General features: G+C 34.1%; 1 protein-coding gene across 7 annotated transcripts in view; it reads right to left on the bottom strand.

Annotated features, from left to right (window-relative positions):
- The window catches only part of POLN (DNA polymerase nu), a 104,351-nt gene that overhangs the window by 49,181 nt on the left and 33,087 nt on the right, over positions 1-22,083 (bottom strand). For all 7 annotated transcript variants that reach the window (XM_072037827.1, XM_072037828.1, XM_072037825.1 and 4 more), the window contains 5 exons: positions 21,973-22,026; positions 21,645-21,710; positions 6,971-7,028; positions 5,356-5,433; positions 4,814-4,928 (listed from right to left, as the gene is read on the bottom strand). In XM_072037827.1, coding sequence (XP_071893928.1) covers positions 4,814-4,928; positions 5,356-5,433; positions 6,971-7,028; positions 21,645-21,710; positions 21,973-22,026 — 371 coding nt within the window. The remainder of the gene's footprint in view (positions 1-4,813; positions 4,929-5,355; positions 5,434-6,970; positions 7,029-21,644; positions 21,711-21,972; positions 22,027-22,083) is intronic.

Raw genomic sequence — 22,083 nt, 5'->3', positions numbered from 1 at the left:
TGAGGGAGAATGAAAAGCCACCTCAGCTGTCCTTGGAAATATCTGATTGACTCATTCCTTCTAGTGATAGATATTCCACTGTCTCCATAAGTAAACCATCTCCATATTTATTTACTTTTTCTATTAAAAATCTTTATCAATGTTAACCAAAACATCTCTTACCACAGTGTAAGCTCATTCATTATGCTTTGTTCACTCTCTGCAACAACTTTGATATATTTGAAGATTTTTATCATATTTCTCCTAAATCCTATCTTTTCTCAGCTGAACAAATCCAATTATTTCAACTTTACAGTCTTTGCTCAACAGAATCTCAGCTGCAACAAGTAGCACAGAGTGGAGAAGCTTTCAGACACAGTCTAACTTTGCTCTGTATCTTCCTGAAATGAGACAGATAAAGATTTGAATGCTTGAAGGTTAAAAAAAGTTGAACTGAAGTCTCTAAGCACCTAGCTATTGTACAAAAGCTGGACACCATTGCCATTTAAAAAGAGTGAATCCTGTTCACGTTTTTCAAAATAAAATAAAACCTATCAAGCAGGTGTCTTCAGGTATGGATTTCAGATCACATCTGACTGGATCTCCAGCTCTCTAAGAAAAACTCTAAAGAAGCAGGGGAAAGGATTTACCCACACATTGAAGAATAGCAAGAAAGAGGCAAGAATTTGCTTGAGTACTGAAGCAGTACTATCCCCATCTCAAAAAAGCACACAGGCAGGAAGGCAGGACATATTTATTGCAAGCTTAAGTGCTTAGCTAAATCAAGATACTCTTCCTGGATTTTGACTCAGTATGGCCTATAGCAGTATACACTACGGCAGAGGAACATCAGCCTACTGAAGAGTGACAAATGAAGAATATGAAGAGACCGGTAGACTCATACAATCATTTAAATTGGAAAAAACTTAAAGCTCATCAAGTCCAACCATCCACCTAACACTACAAGTCTGCTGCCAAACCATGGCCTTAAATGCCACATTCACACATCTCTTAAAGATCTCCAGGGACAGTGACTCCACCACTTCCCTGGGCAGCCTTTTCCAATGCCTAATCACTTTTCTGTGAAGAAATTCTTCCTGACATCCAATCTAAACCTCCCCTGGTAAGGCTGATGCCTCGTGTCCCATCACTAGTCACCTGAGAAAAAAGACCAACAAACACCCTCCTCACTGCAACTGCTTTTCAGGTAGTTATAGAAAGCAATGAGGTCTCCACTCCGTCTCTTTTTATTCAGACTAAACAGGCTCTCCCCATAAACTAGCCACAGGAGCACAAGGTTACAGCCTGGTTTTCTGCAGAGCATTGCCTCTCAGCTAGGTTTACTGGGCTGGGTATGGCGTTGCACATGACACTGAACTTCAGTTTCTGAGTTAGTGCTTCTTTCAGCCTCTTGCCATGATGCATGGGCATTGTTTGGGTTGACATACATTTGTGCATCTCTACACTGCACTGTTGACTAGTGTAAAGATGGCATAAAAGTACTGGTTAGTAGAAATATCAATCCAACAGGTTTCCAAGGCAGACATCTCTACGTCCCAGAGATGGACTGAATCCTGGTAGAGCATACCCAACCAAATTAAGAAACAAAAGCTTTTATACGTAAGAGATCTTAATTCATTCAGAAAGTCATACTGCTAACCTCTTGGTAGAAACTGCCCATCATGTATATTCATCACCAAAAGCTAAAAAAAAGACTATAAAATTTTTTTAAAAGATTACATTTTAGATAGAAGACTTTAGCATGAAGGATATCTAAGTAATGGAATTAAGATTTAGGTGAAGAAGTCATAATGCTTAAATATATAATATAAGTGAATAAACTGGTATGAATCTTGGACTGTCTCTGGGATGTGGCTAAGATTTTATATTGTCAATATAAAAATCAAATATTGTCAATATATTATTTATGTTTTAATATTTAATAGTCTAAGGATTTTTAGATGCAGAAAACCTGCTAAGAGATATCTGACACACATTCAGAAGCTGGAATGCTATCAGACACTGACATAAACTTAAATTTTTTCTTCAGAACAAGCTTCTGAAACTAATTCATTCTCTATTGATTTCTTTCAGAAAAAAAAAAAAATGGTCAAGGCTTTCCAAGATGTGTTAGAAAAGATTTACAAACAGCAATCCCTTCAAACAGAATAAACATTTAGTATACCACTTGGTATATCCCTTGCACAGATTTTAAAGCCCCAGGATTAAGACCTAATAAAAATCAGGAGACCAAGGGGAGATAAAATAGTTTGTTTTCCTCTTCCTTCCTTGTTCTAATAGAAATGAGAGGGGGAGATGTTTGTGTGTGTGTATTTCATGCAAACCACACAAGACTTTTTTTCTAAAAGCACATTATTTAGCTATGTTTTCTAAAGCAACGTTTGTACAGCTACCATATCACACAATAATTAAATTCTGTATCTTGAGACCTTTTCTACGTTCAAATAACTAGTTAATTATTTTACCTAGTAGATATTTTTGTTTTCAAACTTTTCTAGCATTGACTACATTCAAAACAAGGATACATAGCTGTTTCTCTGATCTACTTTTGTCTTTGCAGTTATGATCCTGTTAAATCTCCTGGTTTTTGACATGACTTGAATAAATACACAAATACATATCTATACAGGCAAATTAGGTATTAAATAAAGGGTCTATATACGTATTCAGTTACTCAGTCCACATTTGCAAATTACTATTTCACAAGGAAAAAAAAATAGAAAATTAATTTCAAAACTATACTCTCAGAGTTGGTGTTACCCATTAACATTCCTCTGAAATCCAAATTTGCTCTGCCATATCACAATTCCCCTAGCAACCAGTCATATTCCACTAATTAAAAATGTGGATTACGAAAGATGAATAAATATCTGGAATGGGAAGATATCTGTGGAGCTCGTGATTTTGTCTCTTCTCTTTAGGGTTTAATAAATTAAGGACAAAACTCCAAAACCCAGTGTAAGTTCACTAGGAACTGATCCAATAGGAGGAATTAAATTTGTCAGAACAGTGGATAGATGACAAAATGGATGTCTACATGTGAGCTGGCCATCCCAGACCTACACTGTAGTGAGAAATCAACACTTTTAACATGCAATTGATCTACTACATAGGGGGCATCAACAATAGGCCAAATTAATCTCACCAGGTATATAACAGGCATCCAAGGTTAGACCAGAGGAAATCCAACCTTCATGCTTCTGTAATTAATGTCATATAACAAATTCAGTAGTTATTTCCAAGAATTAGTTTTCCTGAAGCTTAAAGGAAGAGTCAGCAGGAATCATTATGTAATGATTTTGTAGACACACCATGACACTTCTGTCTGATAAAATATTTGCCTGTAATATTTCATTAAATTTAAAGTTACTGTGTAGCAACTATAAGAAGTTGATGGCTGCCAAAAGCTGTGAGGTTGCTGAATAGAATAGTATTTCTGGAGCTTTGCCCAGAGTTGAGACAAAATTTGACTCATCTTCATGCATACATTTGCAATATACCTCCAAACTAAAAAAAGGATTTAACTCCATCACGAGGTTCTAGTGATATGTCAGAGCTAAGAATTGATCATAATGTCAATAGAAGCTTCTAAGTGACTTTAAAGAAAAAGGTGATCTTTCCATAGCTCCATTTGTTGGGATGTTTGTGACCTTGACTTGTGTTTCCCAGACTGTATGTGCATGTCTCAAGCACAGATTCTGTTGTTGGTAGCAGGACAATTAAAAAATAGGTTATTTTTACTACTTCAGTGTATATTAGCAAATAACACATTGAGTAGAAATTTATAAACCGTAGAATTTGGATTGAGCTAGATCAGGACTGATGAATTCATCTTATCTATTTTTGCTTTCATTTTTTTTCAGCTAGCAATTTTCCAACAAAAACAGGGATTAAAAAAAAAAAAAAAAAAAAAAAAGAAGCAAAGAGAAAATATGAAAATTGCATGGCATTTACATGACGTGATTCTGTTCAATCTGCTTACATGTTATATTATTTTATTGGATCTTTACCAGTGTTGTATGTTCAAATTGTAAGATCTATCTCCCTGTCTCTGTAAGATCTATCCTGTCCATCTATTGAGTGCCCATGCACTTTTGAATACAAAGTGAATACCAGTATACACTTTTAATAAAAGCAGTAATAAGAAACACTCTCATACAGCTAAGTAACTAATATTCTATCTTTTTGGATAGATGATCTATTGGTCTGCATGCTGAAGAGATCAGTAAACAATAATGGATGCAAGAAACTTCTTTATTAAATTACTATGTACCACTTTTTCAAAGTATCACACATCATCCATCAGAAGATGGAAGCACTAAATCTTATGAGCTGAAAGGAAGCCCATGAGATCTAGACATATTTCTTGTACATATATAATTTGATGCCAATACTGCTATTGAATAATCAACCAGATTTCAAGAATGTTTTTACTTTTACTAAGAAAAACTGTTCTGCAATGTTTCAGACACATACCCTACTTAAATGCTGCTCTGGAATTCTAAAAAAAGTATTGGCGAACAATTACATAGTGAGAAACTTATCAGCATGCACTATGCAGAATATGTTATTGCACCAGTTTTAGTCTCAAGGATTATACTTGTCAGCTGGATTATAACATTTTGGCACACATCATTAACAACAGTTGAGGAGAAAAGGCTCAGAAAGACAGAAGGGAATTATTACTCCCAGTGTTAAAACACTATTAGATTAACAATAGATACTGTAACAAAATATTGTTCTTATTATCACCACACAGTAATACAATAGGTTTGGGGCAATAAATATGCCAAATTGCAACATTTGCTCTTACCACTGAGAAGCCAGTGTGGTAAAGATATCTGTGGTTTCAGGTTCTTGGAACAGTTTCAGAAGCTCTGGTTCAGATGATAAGTCAGCAAGGATCCTTAATTCAATATGGGAAAAATCTAGAAAACAGAGTGTTAAAATAAATATCTTGCTCTTAAATAAAAATGTTTGCATTTTAACCAAACTATCACAAATCAAAATACAAGCCTGGACTGCTCAGTCATTTCTTCTTGCTCTACACAAAAACAACAACAACAGCAGCACAGCTGTAGAAAACACATCCTTAAAGAGTTACAGTCCAGCTACAGATCACACAGTGCCCAATTCCTTCATTATCTTTGGGTGTCAGTTAATCTTGTTAGCTCTCTGTTTCTACTGACAAGGCTTACAAATCATCCACATCTAAATCACACTAAGGAGTATACATCGCATAACAATATTAATTGATACTGAGGGATCTGACAGCCTTCTAAAATATAATGTCATGCAAAGAAGAGGGGAAGACGACCTCACAGAACTGAGAATATTAATAACACATTATCTTACCTGCTGCTAAAAATGTATATCCTTTCTTTGAAACAAATAGTGCTCTTGGGGAAATGGTTACTATTTCCTCTTCTTTTCCTAGAGAGGGAGTAGACATTTATGTACCAAATCACCATTCAAAAATGGTGTTGCAAACCATAACAGGTTGTTAATGCCACTCCCAACACCCAACTGAAAATACAAAAATAACAATATAAGCATCCTAGCAGAGCATCAACTTCCAGCATCACAATTATTTTACTCATTAGTCATCTAGAGCATCTGCATCTCTGACATCCTTGCATTACCACTCATTTCTCCTACTTCTTTTTCAAAACCTAACCATTCCCAAAACACTAGCTGACAAGTAACAAAAATAAATAGCATTATTCACAGATCACTTAATAAAAGATGCATGCAAATAAGAGTCTACAGAGATGAGCTAAAAATGTTTTATTATCTTTGAACTTGCTGCAGCTATGGGCTAATAACCAAATCCTGAGTTACAGGAGGTTGGAAAGTATGATATTAAGAACATACAGCCAATATAGGCATCCAAATTCCAATGAAATAAACCCTCTACAATATCTCAAAGCAATACTGTACCTTGGCAAGGTATTAGAAACTTGGTGTACTCTAGGAAAGCTCCTTGTCTTAGTGTAGAAAGGAATGTTATATTTTGAACAACCATAAAAATTTATCTGATCAGTGATAACTGACAGCTGATAGCATAAGAGTGAGGGGGAAAAGTGTCTCAATATAGGAATGAAGAGCTTGGAAACACATCTTTGAGAAGAGCATATAAGAACATTAACAAATTTGATTGAATAATTTCCAGAAAAGCCTACATGCCACTGTTAAACACTGTGCCACAGATTTAAACAGATTTTTTTTTTAATAGTAACTTCAAAAAAATATTTACAAAAATAATTGAGGAAGATAAAATAAAACTGCTGTCAACATTTTATACCATCTTAAACAGACTCCTGTCTTCTGATTTGTATTATATTAAATGCAGAGACTAGGGAGCTGTTAAAAAGCAAGCCTGCCCTTATCTATTCAACAAATGAGCAGCATTTCCCAGCTATGACGGTAGGTGTTCAAGAAAGAATTCATATAGGCAAATATCTCTTATATTAGAGCCTACTGTGGACTTTAACACTTGGGTCATCCTTTTCCAGCCTTTGAATCCCTCTGAATCATCGGCCTTAAATCCACTTCTGTTACCAAAAACAACACATATGACAAACTGTTGGTGCTTGTCTTTGTGCAGGATTAAGACGACCCAGCTCTAACAACTCCTCCTGAAATGTCTTATAAGCTGAATCCACAAAAAACACTTCTAGGATGTTAAATGTATTTAAGATGCATAATTTCATCTGGAAAAAGGAACAGTGAGACTGTCCATGGAAATAAAGTTCTAAATGTTTAACACTATTTAGATCAGTGCTGAAACAGCAAACTTTTTGCAGGAACAACAAGCAAAAAGTGATTGGTTTATATGTTAAGATATAACTATAAATCAATAGTCTATTCTATTTTCTTGTATTGGAGTTCTTGGTCTGCTTTAAAATAAATAACTTGGTAAAATAATGGGATAAAATTACCTTTTCAAATTAATAAAAACATAGATTACCTTTTATATACTGTTTCTTTACAATTCTCACTGGATGTTTAGAGATACCTTGAATGTTCTGCAAATAAGAATAAAAATGCTCAGTAAGTTAATGTTTATGGCAATGTTTACAAAGAGTTTATAAGAAGCATAAAAACATTAGTGAGACTAAGGCCAACATTTTTTTCTCATATATTAAATAAGATTAACTACCTTGCCTTTCAAAGAAGTGTTTCCCTTTTTATAACAAGTAATTTTGAATATTTCCCATTCCTTTACAACTGTGAGTTTATGAGAATGATTTCTCGTTGGCAGCTTTTACAAATTCTAATTTCTGGATGTACAATTATCAGTAACCCAATTAAAAACATTTTCTCTTTACTTTTAACCTGTATTTTTAGATATGGCACATTACTTTCAAGAAAAGAATACATTTGAAGTCTACCTAAAGCTAAAGGAACACGCTTCAGCCTCAAGTCTTTTTTTCCAACATCTATTCCTGCTCTTTTGAAATTCACAACAAAATACAGAAAGAGCTGTTTATTAAGTACAGCATATCAGCCAAGGTTAAAAGTGACCATTAAATTTATCAACAAATATAAGGCAGGACAAGAGTTTACTAGATTTTTCTTTGAAGATCTGGGTTCATACACAGCTTACATCTCATACAGTAAAGCCTGGAAGATGTCACACGACAGCTTCCTTCTGCTATCTTATGACATTATGCCTCCTCGTCTAGAAATGTAACACACAACAGGAGATAATATGCATCAAGCTCAATTTTCATAATTCCACACAATTAATTTGCAAGTAGTTCATGAATTAGATGAACATACTAATATTATGTAATCCTGTGAATTCAGGAGAAGGAAGTAGTGCTATATAATTTCCAAATCAGAATGATCATTTTCTATATAATTTTGAACTCAAAATCATTATTTTAAACCTAAGAAGGGTGTAATCAAGCTGCAAAAGTTATTGAAATTTAGAGTGGAAGTAAGAGAACAAAAATGGAACAAGATCGTTTCTAGTCTTAGTATCACCCTTAGAGAACCACAGTTGAACATATTAAAGTTGAACCTCTGCCATAGCACCATACACAGAGGGGAAACTTACATAATATATATAATATTTCATAGTGTAGGTCAACTAGGAACACAACTCTAAATCCCTCAATACCTTCATATTCTGGTACCTTGTGGTGCAGAAGAAACTCTGCCTTTAATATTTTACTCTTCCACTTCTAGGAACATTTAAAAATATAGTTGTGGGACTTCTTATTATAATGCTACTGACCACAATTTGAAATAAATGGTTATTTAGTCTGTGCACAACACTAATATTTCTAATGATAACTATTGATTTCTGTTGCTAAATTGAGGTACATCAGTGCTTATTCATATGAATAGCAAGTGATTTAATTGGCCATGAAAGCCAGTGGATTCTCGGGAATACAGAGAATTAGGTCCTTCATTATGTACCCAGATATTAATGTGGGAGCCTCATTTCACATATTTAAAAAAAAAGTTTTCACATATTTAAAAAAAAAAAAATCACATATTTAAAAAAAAAATCACATATTTAAAAAAAATTCACATATTTAAAAAAAAAAAAGTCATAAAATTTTAATTTTGACTTCAGTCATTTTAATGGTAGAGAGCATTTTATGGAAGTTTTCATTATGGTCTACTAGTTTATACTAGTACCGACATTTCATTTACTTAAGATAACTTCCAGCATAGGAGTATAGGTTAAAAAGCTCTTTACTCTCAGTGATTATCGTTCGTTCCTTAACTGGTTAGCTTCAAAATCACAAAGTTAAATAAATAGAGATTTATTTCAAAATCTATCTTATACTGCTAAAATAAATCACTATATTGCCATCTTGTTTTCACTGAAAGCATATGCAGGAAGTCTGCTTTCAGAGCATTTTCAGAAGTGTTACTAATAATTCTGAAAAACACTAGCAAGTAATTGCAAGTGCAAAGTGTACTTTCACTTGTAAATTAGCTAACAACTCATAATTTGAATAAATCTTTAGAAAAGAAGTAGCTCAAGAAATATGAAAGTGGTAATGCTCACCTTTAAGATAGTGGCATAACTTAATAGATTTTTCTCACCTAATTTCAGACATATTTATATTATTCTTTGGTCTAAACTAGCTGTCTAGTTCCTTCTAGTATCCCTATAGTCAGTAGTCAAAGACGCAAACCTCCAGGGAGTGATTTAATTACCTGTATAAGACACATTTAGAGCAACTTGACCTAAAACTTGCCTGGAGGTGATTTCTGAGATTTAGATTATCAAATTTGATGAGATAAATTTACTTTAGATTTTTTAAAAGACGGGGAAATAGGAGACGATCATAGAAGAGTCATCCAAATGAAAAGCTTTCCTCCGCTTGTGCTGAAAATTATGTGACAGTATTATTATATCAAAAGTGGAAGACTGATGTGGTAAATGACTGTTACCACCTTGGGCTACAAAACAAAGCTTGGCTTTATGTATTTATTTCAAGCATATTCCTGAAAAAATATAGCAGATCCAATCTGAGATGTAACTGCTATCCCTTAGTGTTAGAAAAAAGGAATACATGCCCTGTTAGAAGTTACACAAACAAAATTGTTGTCTCTGAACAATTATGCTCCAACAGACGAGAACAAACATACTTGAAATAAAGTTGTGGAAAAGCTGGTTGTGAAAGTTAACTATTAATACTTCATTATTTCTGGATGAGTAAATAAATAAATAAATAATCAGGCTAGTCTAGTGGATGATTAACAGGAAAACCTTAGCATTACTTTAAAAACCATCTGCAGTTGCCATTTCCGCTAAAGAAATGTTCATCATGAATATAACATACATACAGACATATATATATATATATATACATATATCAAAATATACATATATCAAAACCAGAGATTTGAGTTTGAATTTACTGCCTTAGTTTTGTTGAATAGAAATATTTATATTAAAAAAAAAATCTAAAAATAATGTTCAGATGTTCTAATGGATAGGACAGATGAGGCTAAGATTCCAGTTCTAATTATCTTTGAAAGGCTGTGGTGACTGGTGATCAGGAAAGGTTCCTGAGTACTAGAAGAAAGCAAGTGTCACTCATATCTTCCAGGAGGCCAAGTAGGAGGATGCAGAAAACTACAGGCTAGTCATCCTCTCCTTGATTCCTGGGATCTACTTGACTGTGTAAATGGAAATTTACATAGTTTGGTTTTATACATATACATATATATACATATATAAATTTACGTATTTTGTTTTTAGTCATGACTAGTAGAAAGCTGAAAAAATACCCCACTTCAACTGCACACTTTTCTTTTCAACCTTTTTATTTCCAGTGAAAGTCTTTGTTTTTACTGCAAGCATTAAATGACTAAAGATGAAATTTTGTAACATAGATATCAAAACTAAAAGGAAAAAAGGAAAAAGGCAAAAAGAATCACACCATGAATCATCAGAGTGAGAAAATCCCTTTAAGGAAAAATACAACTATACAACTCAAATTCTCACTAAAAGGTGAAAAAATTGAGCAGCAAGGAATCATGGAAAAAGCAATATCAAATTTTATGAACAAGTGATCTATATATATATATATATTTGCTTTTGGTGTTGTTTTTTTTTTTTTTATTGCACATTTTCTTCTACAGTTTGTTGAAAATCTAACCAAAATCTTTTTTCTCTGTAAATACTCCAGCCAAGCACTGAATCTGATCCATATTAAACTCACTTTGGATATGATAAACAGACTAGCTGCCTTTCCTGGGTGTCCAAAGCTGACACCTTTCTTTGGCAGCGGACCTAGCATGCTCAATCAATTCCTCACCCCTTTTACATTTTCAGTTACTTGACACATTCCTCTAGCATGCAGATGACTCTTGGATCTCTGGTTCATAGTTAAACTCTTCAAAAAAAACCATCATGCTGGAAAAGCAGGGATCAGGCATGGTGGGAAAAAAAGTCACTATGAACACTAGACTAAAACCGTACATACCTAAAAACAAAGACTCCTGATTTCTTTCCTCCTTCCTCCATAATGATTTTCCTGCTAGTATAATCTATTCTGACTAATGATCCTGAGGCATTACGTACTTTGTTATAGCACAGGTTAGAAATCTGTTTTCTTGGTTCTGAAAATACCACTATTAAAAAGCAGTTCTACTTTTGTCTGTTGTTTCAGGTGAAGATAGCATAGATTCTTGCCTCTGCTGTGAGCTTCTGCATGTAGAGCCTTTCAGAAACAGTGACAGGCTTAACTCCAGCAAGGACACTCAGAATTGATGGACTCAATATCTCTCTTAGGGCCTCACAAACATAGCTTTCTCATACATCGTTCAAACAGAGGAGAGTACAATTATCAAGGAAAGCAAAAACTAATCAAAATTCAACAAACAATATACGCTTCCCAGTTTTATGAGCATATAATCAATCAATTACAATTTCTGTTGAGCTTTCCAGTTTCAGTCTCCAAATTCTACATTTACATTTGAAACTAATTTATCAATGTATGCTTGATTCTTTCCTAGGTTAAAACAGCATGTTCTTTTGGTTCTTTCACAGGATTACAGAATACAGATATATACTGGCTAAATTGCCTTTGAAGACAGTGTGGTTAGACTTCACGCACCCACAGAGGCTGAGATGCATCTTAATTATTTTATGCTCTCTCAAGTAGGGTTGTTGCTCATTTTTCCTATATTAAATCAACGTTTCAGTTATTTCTGTTGATGCAGCTAACCCACACCTCTCTCTTCCTCTCCATACACATTTCCAGTAGCATAAATTGCTTTTTTTCTGGGGGGGGGGGGGGTTGGGGGGGAGGGGGAGGGAAGGGTAGCCTCATGCAACCTTTGTAACTCCCTAGAAATAAATGCCCATATATGTATACAATGACTTCTATATCCATATGTACTTTGACTAGAAAATTGCTTGCTCATCTACTAACTGCTCAGATCTGCATGATTTTAAGTATGCAATATGCAACAGAAGAAAGGCTAGGAAGTTGCTGAAATAAATGGGAATGCACAGAAACGGCTGCAGACTAAGAACATTTGATTCTAATTAATTTCTGCACTAATCTAGGGACTTATTTAAAAATAAGAACAGAAACCAAACTTACTCATTGAGATAAGGGTATCCATTCATAAATTAACACAGTGTGGATGTGTCATGAGGAAAGATCAAAAACAGCCAAGAAGTTAAACTGAACAGATCTAAGGAAGCAATTAGCCTTTTCTCTTAGTGTCACTTAGAGATCAGATAAAGTTATAACACACATACATCTTTTATAACACACATATACGCATTATAACACACATATATCCTTTAGTATAGCAACTAATCCACCTGCTGTTAAATGAGGCATGGTGCCAAACTCTACAGCAAAATAAAACACAAAAAGAGGAATTAATACTGAGGCTATCAATATTAGTAAAATCCCCAAACTAGTTGCTCTTCTTGTATGCAAGCATATTTACTAGGGCTGTGATCTTGTCAGATGGAATTATTCTAATAGAGGTTGCTTCAGGAATTCTTTTTCTTTTTTTTTCCCTATTTCTTAATATTTGAGAAAAACACAGATTTTCTCTGGAAAAAAAAAAATAAATCTAGTTTGTCTCATGAAATTTACCACATTTACCACTCCAGAAAAACTCAAAGCATTACAAGTCCAAAAACTTTCTGGAATTTATCTGAGAATCACCTTCTCCCAAAGTTATGTAAATAATTAAGGCACAAGAACTCTGTAGACTGAAACAGAAATTAAGCTCTTAAATTCATCTGTTTGATGCCTAGCATTGTTTCAGCATTTGGAGCAGAAGCAATACTTTGGTCTGCAAGACTAGATTTTGTTGCGGTGATAACAAATAGGTAGATGACAGCTCTGTTGAGCTTTATATTACACGTCTCAAGAGTTATATTTTCTTTTATTCTTGTATTCTTCTATTGCAAATTTTCCCTTATATGCTTCTTCAAATTTTTCTTACTCCTTTTCCAGTTGTCTTTTCTGGCTCTTTTTTGGACTACACCTATTGATAAATAGTGCTCTCAATAGCTCAGTTAGTCACTTATAGCAGAAAACTAAGCACAGGTTCGGTGAGCTACTTGCTTAATTTTCACCATTCAGCTCATTCCTTTGTTAAAGACCAAAGCTGCTGGAGAAACAGAGAGGAAAAACGCATGCTGCCCAAAGTAGCATTCTTGCAAAGCAGAACTGCAAGACTGAGTCCTGAGGGCACTCAACCTCAATTCACTGAAATTGTCTGGCACCTCTGAAGTCGATGGCAACTCACTCATGAGAAATTACACAGCAGAAACAAAAATTAAAAAAAAAAAAAAAAAAAAAAAAAAAAAGTAAAAAAATGTCATTCCTGATTTCTCTTTTGGAAAATTGCTATATTTGATTATTGTCCATAGCAGTATTTATTTATTGTTGCAAAAGAATATGCAGTTTTCTGTGACTTCTATATAAGACATAATTTCTAGACATCCTGAAGATCTAATTTTTAAAGTACAGCATGTACCTCAATAAATAGAGAAAATATGAAAACGAACAAGGTCACCATAGCAATACCAGTCTGGAATGTATGTGTACTTGCATTCCTGAGCAAGTCTTGACTTATGTGCAATTGCCACCTAGTGGCTAGGTAAAAATCGAAATGTCCATTTTCCTTATCAAAAAATACTGACTCATGCTAAGTTCTGGAAAGTTTTCTTAAGATAACTTTAGGATTTCTTAAATTTTGGTACTAGTTACTGTTTTCCAGCAATGGACAATCATTCAAAGGTGACGCAGTTGGATGTACCTCTCCCCTCTTGTCTTACCCAGCAGCACAGAATTATCAAAGTTTTAGATCTGTCAGTCAAGTGAGAAATGTAGAAGTAATTCATCACCTTCCCACAAACTTAAGAAGCTTTAGAAAGTTACCCATAAGAAAAGAATAGCATATTTGATTTCCTATTACTGATCTGCTTTTTGTTATATATTTCTAAATTTAGACCTGCCAGTGACCTCAGGTAATAATGTTGTAGAAACATGAGAAAGGATTACTGAATGATCTTTTAAATTAAAACAACAACAACAACAAAAAGTGACCTTTCTAACTTATTGATTTGACATGTTGTGACAACTTCTTTTATAAAATTATGGGTTTGGCCCAGCTGCTTGTTTATATACCGACTGATTACTAACCTTTGCACAGTAGGCAACAGAGTTTGTATATACACAGCTCTATGCATCTTTCAAAGAGACAAACTTTGCTTTTATTTCCCATATATAAATAAAATAATTTGTTACCTAATTTAGTTAATTTTCCAGAAGAAAAATTTTACTCAGAACATAAGCTCTGTTAAACTAACATTCATTAATACAGGAGGCTCTGGAACGAACTTCAAGAAGATGTGATCTGGTTTTAGTGAAGAAAAAAAAAAAAGTGCTAAGGCATGGATAACATGCCTTGGGAAAACAACCTTTTGAGTAACAGTTAGAGCCAGTAACTATTGCACTAATTGCACACTAGCTGTATACTACAGCCTTCAAGTAAGCAGTATCAAGGGAATATTGCTCAAAGGTACAAATATTGGGCCTGTAAACACATGAAAAAATGACAAGGTTCCCAGACTTGAAGAATTCCAGACTGGAATCTTTCTAAAGAAAAGATGTTACCGTTTTTTTTATGTAAGGGTAAAATTTAGCATCTCAAACAAGATTCTTCGACATACTGAGGAATTTATTGAGTACATGTTAACAGGGAATTCCTCTCAAAAAGCTACTGAACAGGAGGCTGATTGAAGGAATTAAAGGAAACCTTAATAACCAATGTCACTTACTCACTGTGAGGAAAGGACAATTCTTGATTTGGTAGAAGTGGTACTTAATTATGAGTTCTTAACTAATAGCCACAGCAAGCAGATGATAATGTTAGTACAGGAGAACTGAGGACAGAAAAGCTGCACAGGAGTCAGCACCATGACTCTATCCTTATTCTGTTTATCTTCAGTGATCCTTATACAAGCCACTATTTATTTTTTGTTCCAAACCTGAGAGAATGCATCTGTCTATAAAACTGGGGGTGAAATTTCCTGAGGTTTTTTGAAAAGATGCTGAGGAAATAAAGAACTGGCAAGTTTTCCACCCATTCATACAGGTAAAAAAGAACTGTCAGCTGAGAAAGATTAATGTAATAGGGATGCAGATTGACAGAGATCATTTTCCTGAAATTCTTTAGAGAGACAATGACAACTCTTTCAAAAGCAGAGCTGTTTGAAAACATGACCATCCAAGACAAGAAGACTCTCTTGCTCTATCTAACTTTTGATCTTTTATAAATCCATTCTCTTTTTATCATTCTTCATTTCTCTCCTTCCTTTTTTGTCCTGCCAGAACTGAAGTTTTTGAAGTGATTTTTTTTGACGGAAAGACAGGATGGGAGAAGAACAATGCACAGCAAAATAAACTATTTAAATGTTTCTGTTATATTAAAATTTAATGAAACTTGTTCTGAGATCAGAATTAGACTACGCATTTTCCTTGCAAAAAGTAATTCAGCAGTTAAAAGAATATGCTAACATCTCTTACTTTTCAGAGCCTGGAAGACAAGATGCAATTTTTGCACCTGAGATCTTATTTTATTTTATTTTTTAATTGTTCACTCACAACATAAGTCTCCAAGCAGGAGAATTTCTTTGAATAGAAAATCTTTGAATATTTTCTAGAAGTGCATTTCTAGAAATCCCATTGTTTGAATATTTCATATGAAGAATAAAAAAAAAAATCTTCTAGCAGAACTTCTAAAATCTTAATCAACTCACAAGAGGTACCGACAGCTTCATAACATGAATATTTACACTGACATGAAGATAGATGCATATTTGCACATTGCTGGAGACTTGATCTGTGAGCAACTGTCTTACGGATGAGGACAGTGAAAAGGAACTCCAGCCATGGGCCCTATTAAACTCCTAACTGCAGAGGTATGACTGTGATCACATTGTGACTTGAGAGGATGCTAACAGATGCCAATCTCAAGCAAACGTAACTTGCTTAGGTGGGAGCTGAAATGCGTATGAACAAACCATGAAATAATAAATACTGTGATAGATTACAAGTGAATAGCACTATTTTTCTCTTGTAATCAAAGTACCATGCTAACATTGCTCTTAAATTATTAAAATCACATGGAATAAGACTTCAGAATTCCAACACAGCGTACACATTAACTTTTATACCAGACTACTTTAATTTATAGATATTACTATAATTAAATCTTAAAAAAAAAAAAAAAAAAAAAAAAAAAAAAAGTTTAATTTGTAAGATAGTGGGAACTACATAGCTAAAAAATGACACATTAATCAAGGGTGACACCAATTTTGTTTGTTGTTAGCCATGTGCTCTAGTCACATACATATTAGAGAAAAACACTGGCAGTAGAACAAGCTATATTCCAGCACAGATTTCTAAAAAGTGATCGGTGTATAGCTTTGGCTTCTACCTGCAGCGGTTCCAAAATATATTAGCAAAGGCTACTCAAAGGATAAAACGAATCAGCATATAACCAACTGTCTTAACAAAGCCCACTCAACAGCAATAGGCACTCAACTGCTGACAATTTAATTTATACATAAGGTAATTGAAATGTAGTATCTCAGAGACTGAACAGAACAGAGGCACACAGTGCCGTCTTCTCTTTAGCAAAGAGACACTTAACAGGAAATTTTTCTATCCCATTCTAGAAGTCTGAGCTTCTCTGAGGAGTGTTTTGCCAGGAACTAAAGGAGAGTGAAGGAGGAATTAGGGCTCTCAGTCAATATTTCATAATGTGCTAGTAGCTGACATTACATACATCTTTCATTTTTTGAGCTGTTAATGCTCTATGTATTTCTGTGCTTATGGCTAGTTTGTAGAAGAAATAATGACAGACTCCCTCTCTTATCCTGTATTAATAAAATGCAAGCTTTTTTTTTTCTGTTGATTGCTGTACAGAAGCAGATTTATACTGGCTACACATCACCATTGTGTGTATAATTATGTTTTGTGTGGTATTTAAAGAAAGACAATCCCAAATAGAAGTTATCTACATGATTGTATTGCTTCTGTTACTACAAAATTACAGCCCAGATGATGTCCCAAGCTTTACTGAGCCAGATGGAAAACATTATCATGTAAAATGTAGTCTATGCATCCGATACACTACACCCACCACGAGATCCATACACATACACAAAATAGGAGCAGAGAATGCCAAAGATATGCACATATTGTAGAAAAGGATACTAGGAGTACACGCGATGCTAGGAGAACAAAGGTCTATGATGCAATTGTAGGTCTTATTTCTGCAATTTGATATTAAATTAACATGATGATGTTCTGGAGCACCAGACATTGGCATTATGATAGTGCTAACAGACTTTTCACACTGTAGTTGTCAAACCCATAACGAAGAGCATCTTATTGCAATGTTAACATAATGTAAATTTTTATCACAAAAGCAATTGAACTGAAATCATCAACATGCTCCTTCTTTCATTCAAGTAAAATTTCCTATCAAAACAAAAAACCAAGAAAGAAAGAACTGTCTCCCACATTGTTATTAGTTTCTTTAAATGCTAAAGTCTTCACTAATATATACTTCAAAAATAAAGCAGCAGAGATTGTAAAAACATCAATACTCTAAATACATACAAAATCAGATATTATTTTAGTGCTATTAAAGCAGCCATAACAGCCACACATCTCAAAAGTATTGAAACAAACAGACTGAAAAGAAACATGACAAAAGAAAAGCACATTTTGAATTCAAGATATACTCAGAGAACACAAACCAACCATAATAAATGGCATGGATGCTCTGATTTTATCAGCATATCAGCACAGTGATAGCTGTTTGTACTTCGAGAAAATATGACACTGCTTTGATACAGAGGTCCAAGCAAATGCACAGACTGTCATCTCTGTTAAGACAACCATTTTTTTCAGTAAAGCCCATGTCAGCGCATAATTACCTAACAGTGGTTTTGTTAGCCTAAATGACATTAAAGAAAACTTTCATCAATACGTCTTATATGAACCTGGAACTTATCTGACTCCTCTCTATCCTTAGTGCTTTCCAATAAACATATGGAAAACAAACAAACAAAACAAACACATAAAACACTCTGAAGTAAAATCAATGCAAACCTAAGACCCACGCTATCTGTTCATTTGAAGTGTTAGTTCATTTCACTAGGTCAGCATATGGAAACAAGCTTACTGAAATTGTATTCACAATAGTGCAGTTTCAAAAGTAGCCAAGGTATTGGGTCATTTCTGCCAAAAAAAAAAAATAAAATAGGAAGATGAGATCACATCCCTGCTCCCAGACTTAGTGTCTGCCTCCTTACATTGCATGAGCTCTGCCAAACCCTTCCACGAATTGTGAAGGAAAGGGACAGGGGAAGCAAGACACTTCAGTAGTGGTCAGCTACTGTACAAATTTGAAATACCTTGTAGAAATTCCATCTGTGTTGGAATCTAATTGTGACCAGAGACAATAAAGTTGCAGAAAAAAACTATTGGTATTATCACAGATCAGCTTGTAACCTTAATGAGACTACGAATGAAATGCCTGACATTTGAGAGCTGTCACAACAGTTTGATTGCCTGATTCTGGTGGCCTGCCTTGTTTTTTGTCCATGTGCATGGGTGTGCTATAGGTGTAAAACCTATTCGGATAGCTTCAGAGGGAGACAAATGGGTAGCATCTCATCCACGCTGTCCATAAGCCACAGGACAAACTATCCCAAGGCTACAACTGAGTTTTAATTAGCTTTAATCGACTCAGTTACTCCATTCACTCCAGAAGACAGCCTAGAAAGGAAGAAATACCTCACAGTGTGGCTACACGTGCACTGTCTCTACTTCAATAGATTCTCTCTTCTATGGGAACTGAAACCAGACTTATTCATATTCCAGACACTGATGGAAAGTAACACACATTTTCTAATAAACGAGCATGCAATTCTCTCTCATGCATTCAATATCAGAAGATATTATTTATATCTGCTGTAATGATTGATGTATTTTCAATATCCAGGTTTCCTACGGTTTGTCTTTGAGCACATTAACATTCAACATCCCCTAGCTATTTTCTCTTTCTAATGACATTTCTGCTTTCCAAATTAAAGCCTAAGAAGCTTCTTTGATGGGTTAAGTTTCTTGGCCTTTTTGAGCAAGCTGGTAAAACTATATTTCCTCGGAAGAAATTGGAATGTTTTCATTTATTTTTTTTTCACCTGCTCTGAGAACGTAAAGAATTTTACTTATCTCCAGCATAAATTTTGATACTCAAAGGAAGAAAATATCCCTGAAGCCCAACAGTTTATGCTTTATAGTTTAAAGATACAAACATCTTATGAAGAGTAGAAATATAAATTCATTAGTAGCATTTCAATTCTCTTGCTGCAGAAGCCTGGAAGAAAAATGCTTTAAATGCTTTCTGCAGACTGATTCTAGTGCTGAAGTTTACATCTCAAACCAAATTATAGCATGCAATTATAAGCAATCTTTGTATCTAGAGTTCAGATTTTTCTGTTCATTCTGAAAGAGGCTTTATCTTAATTGGCTTTATGTCTTCCAACCTCTGCCATGCCTCGCTTTTTCTTTAAAAGGTGAGAGACAGAATAATGATATTTTAAGGGAGGTTTGGAAAACAGAAATATGTCTTTATTAATGTAATAAATGTACTTAATACGAAAACTACTAATTAGCTATATAATAAAGGAGTATCCTAATGCAGACCAGTCTAACCTATTCATAAATAAAATTAAGAACAAAATATTCAAATCATAAACCTAATTAACTTTTCCTTAACAGTCACAGGCAACTCGTCAGAAGTTGAAAAAATAGTCTATCGATTTATTAAAACATAATTTGACTAAAGAATTTAAGTTTTTGTATTTATTTTCAGTTTTCGGATAGGTTCCCATGCAGCAGCAAATAGTTACAAGGCTATAGCAGGAGACTACATTATCAAATCTGCCTCTCTTCAGTGATGCACTACATTTACTAAAATAGACATATACGGGAAAGCCATTGAATTCAAGTTCTACCCAGAAACCCTCTCTAAGCTGCTGCAATACAAAAGTAAAAAATAAAATAAAATAAAAAATCATGTGAATAAGCTTATCTTTTGACAGAAACCTGCTTAAAGCCAAAAACATACATCATCCATCCATCCATATGTGGATTTGTCAGAAAGATGATCACAAAACAATTTATTTGAAAAAGAAATCCTGTTTTGTGCCTAATGTCTGATTATGTCCCCTTAAACCTATGAATAAAACCCCCCTAGACTCCATTTTATATCTTAAAATGACAGATCTATTTCCTTTAAAAATAAAAAATAATAAAGCAATAAAATAATATAAACCTTTGTTTGGAACCTTATCATCCACAACCACTGCAGAATATGAGATTTTTTTTCTAGTTGAATTTTCACAGTATCCAATGTACACTTCTCTTTTGTTTTTATCACTTATTAAAGCATTTTAAAACACAGTTCAAAATAAATTACCTCAGCAAATGTTCAGCTACTGTATGACATCACAGTGACTGCAGAAATATCTATAATACTTATGATTTCTGCCAAGCATTTTCCCAGCCCTTCAGCACTTAGCAAAGTGACTGGGCATTGCACTATATCTAATATATCAATAAACTATTCAGAAACAGATGGTATAAATTCCATAAACACTTCACACAAAAAAGCTGTGCCAATGTTTTTACTTATACAGAAAAGCCAGACATAGACAACCCCAGATCCTAACTTTAGCACCATTGCTCTGGAGAAAAACAACATTTTCGTTGATCGAAAATTAGATTTAGTGCCATAATTAAGCATAACGGGCCAGAGGTCACGTTGTATTTTATGTGTTTGTTCAAGATGACTATTCAGCTCTAACTTGTAAACCCTGTGCAGCACATCAGAACATTTAGCAGTGTGACCTTCATGATCTTCTCTTCCATTCCCTACCATCTCTTCCCCCCATCTGGGTGCATAAGAAGCAGGAGCAGCAGTAACACCCTCCAGTTCTGTTTTTAATTAAGAATCCTAGACACTGGTTTTTCACTCAGCAGAAAGCACAAAGCCCCACTACAAATAGACCAAAGACAACTTGAATTGAGATGTGCACCAAGAAGGTAGGAAGATATAAATGAAACCTGTTGCACCTGTTGCTTACAGAGCAAGAGAGCTCTTCTCTGTTATAAGGCCTGAAGCCCAATCCCAGAAGAGAAGGGCTTCTCATCTTGCTCTTCCTTTTTTTTTTATTTTTTTTTTTCTGGAATCCTTCTAGGGCTCACCAATCCTTTACAAAAAGTGGCTCATGACACCAGAAATGTATTATAAGGAAAAAAAAAAGCATTCAGTAGAAGTCTAGAGGGTACATGCATAGCTCACATTTAACTCTACATAATCTTCGGGAAAAAAAATATTAATTTCTGATCTAGATGCAAAATATTCATTAAAATAAACGTTGTAGAGTAAAACACCCATTTAATACACTTCTTTTGCCCCCAGTTTACTTACAGGATGATATTAGATTTGCAAGAAAACTAGAATGTTCCATAAATTAAAAATATGTAATATTTTATATAAATTACAGTTTTAAAATTTAAATTTAAATATTTAAAAGGATCACTTACTGGATGTTTAGATGAAATTCTGCCAGTCACAGTTCCTGTCTGATTCCATGTAGAGGAAATAAATCCCTACAGTCAAGTAAAATAAACATACCCACAAAAAAGAAAAGGATGAAGCCATACGTCTAAAAAGGGCATATTTCTCTAAAGTTTAATTAATGCTAATATTAGTTATAAAAACTCACTGCAATCAGGATTACAAAGTCAAAAAGAAATATTTTGTAATTTTCCATACATAAAATTTCTTGAACAGTAAATACTTCAATCATTTCATACCTTTTTACGATTTATTTGAAACACTATGTTTTACAGACTACTTTTCTATTTTTACCTTTCTCATACATGTTCGTAGTCCATCCACATAGGTTGATTTTATCTTACGAACCTGAATTACACAGAAGTATTAGAAAAATGCTTATTCATAAAAATAGATTTTCACATT

Source organism: Anas platyrhynchos, chromosome 4 (genome assembly GCF_047663525.1).
Source record: "Anas platyrhynchos isolate ZD024472 breed Pekin duck chromosome 4, IASCAAS_PekinDuck_T2T, whole genome shotgun sequence".
Taxonomy (NCBI): domain Eukaryota; kingdom Metazoa; phylum Chordata; class Aves; order Anseriformes; family Anatidae; genus Anas; species Anas platyrhynchos.
This window is presented reverse-complemented; position numbering and strand designations above follow the sequence as displayed.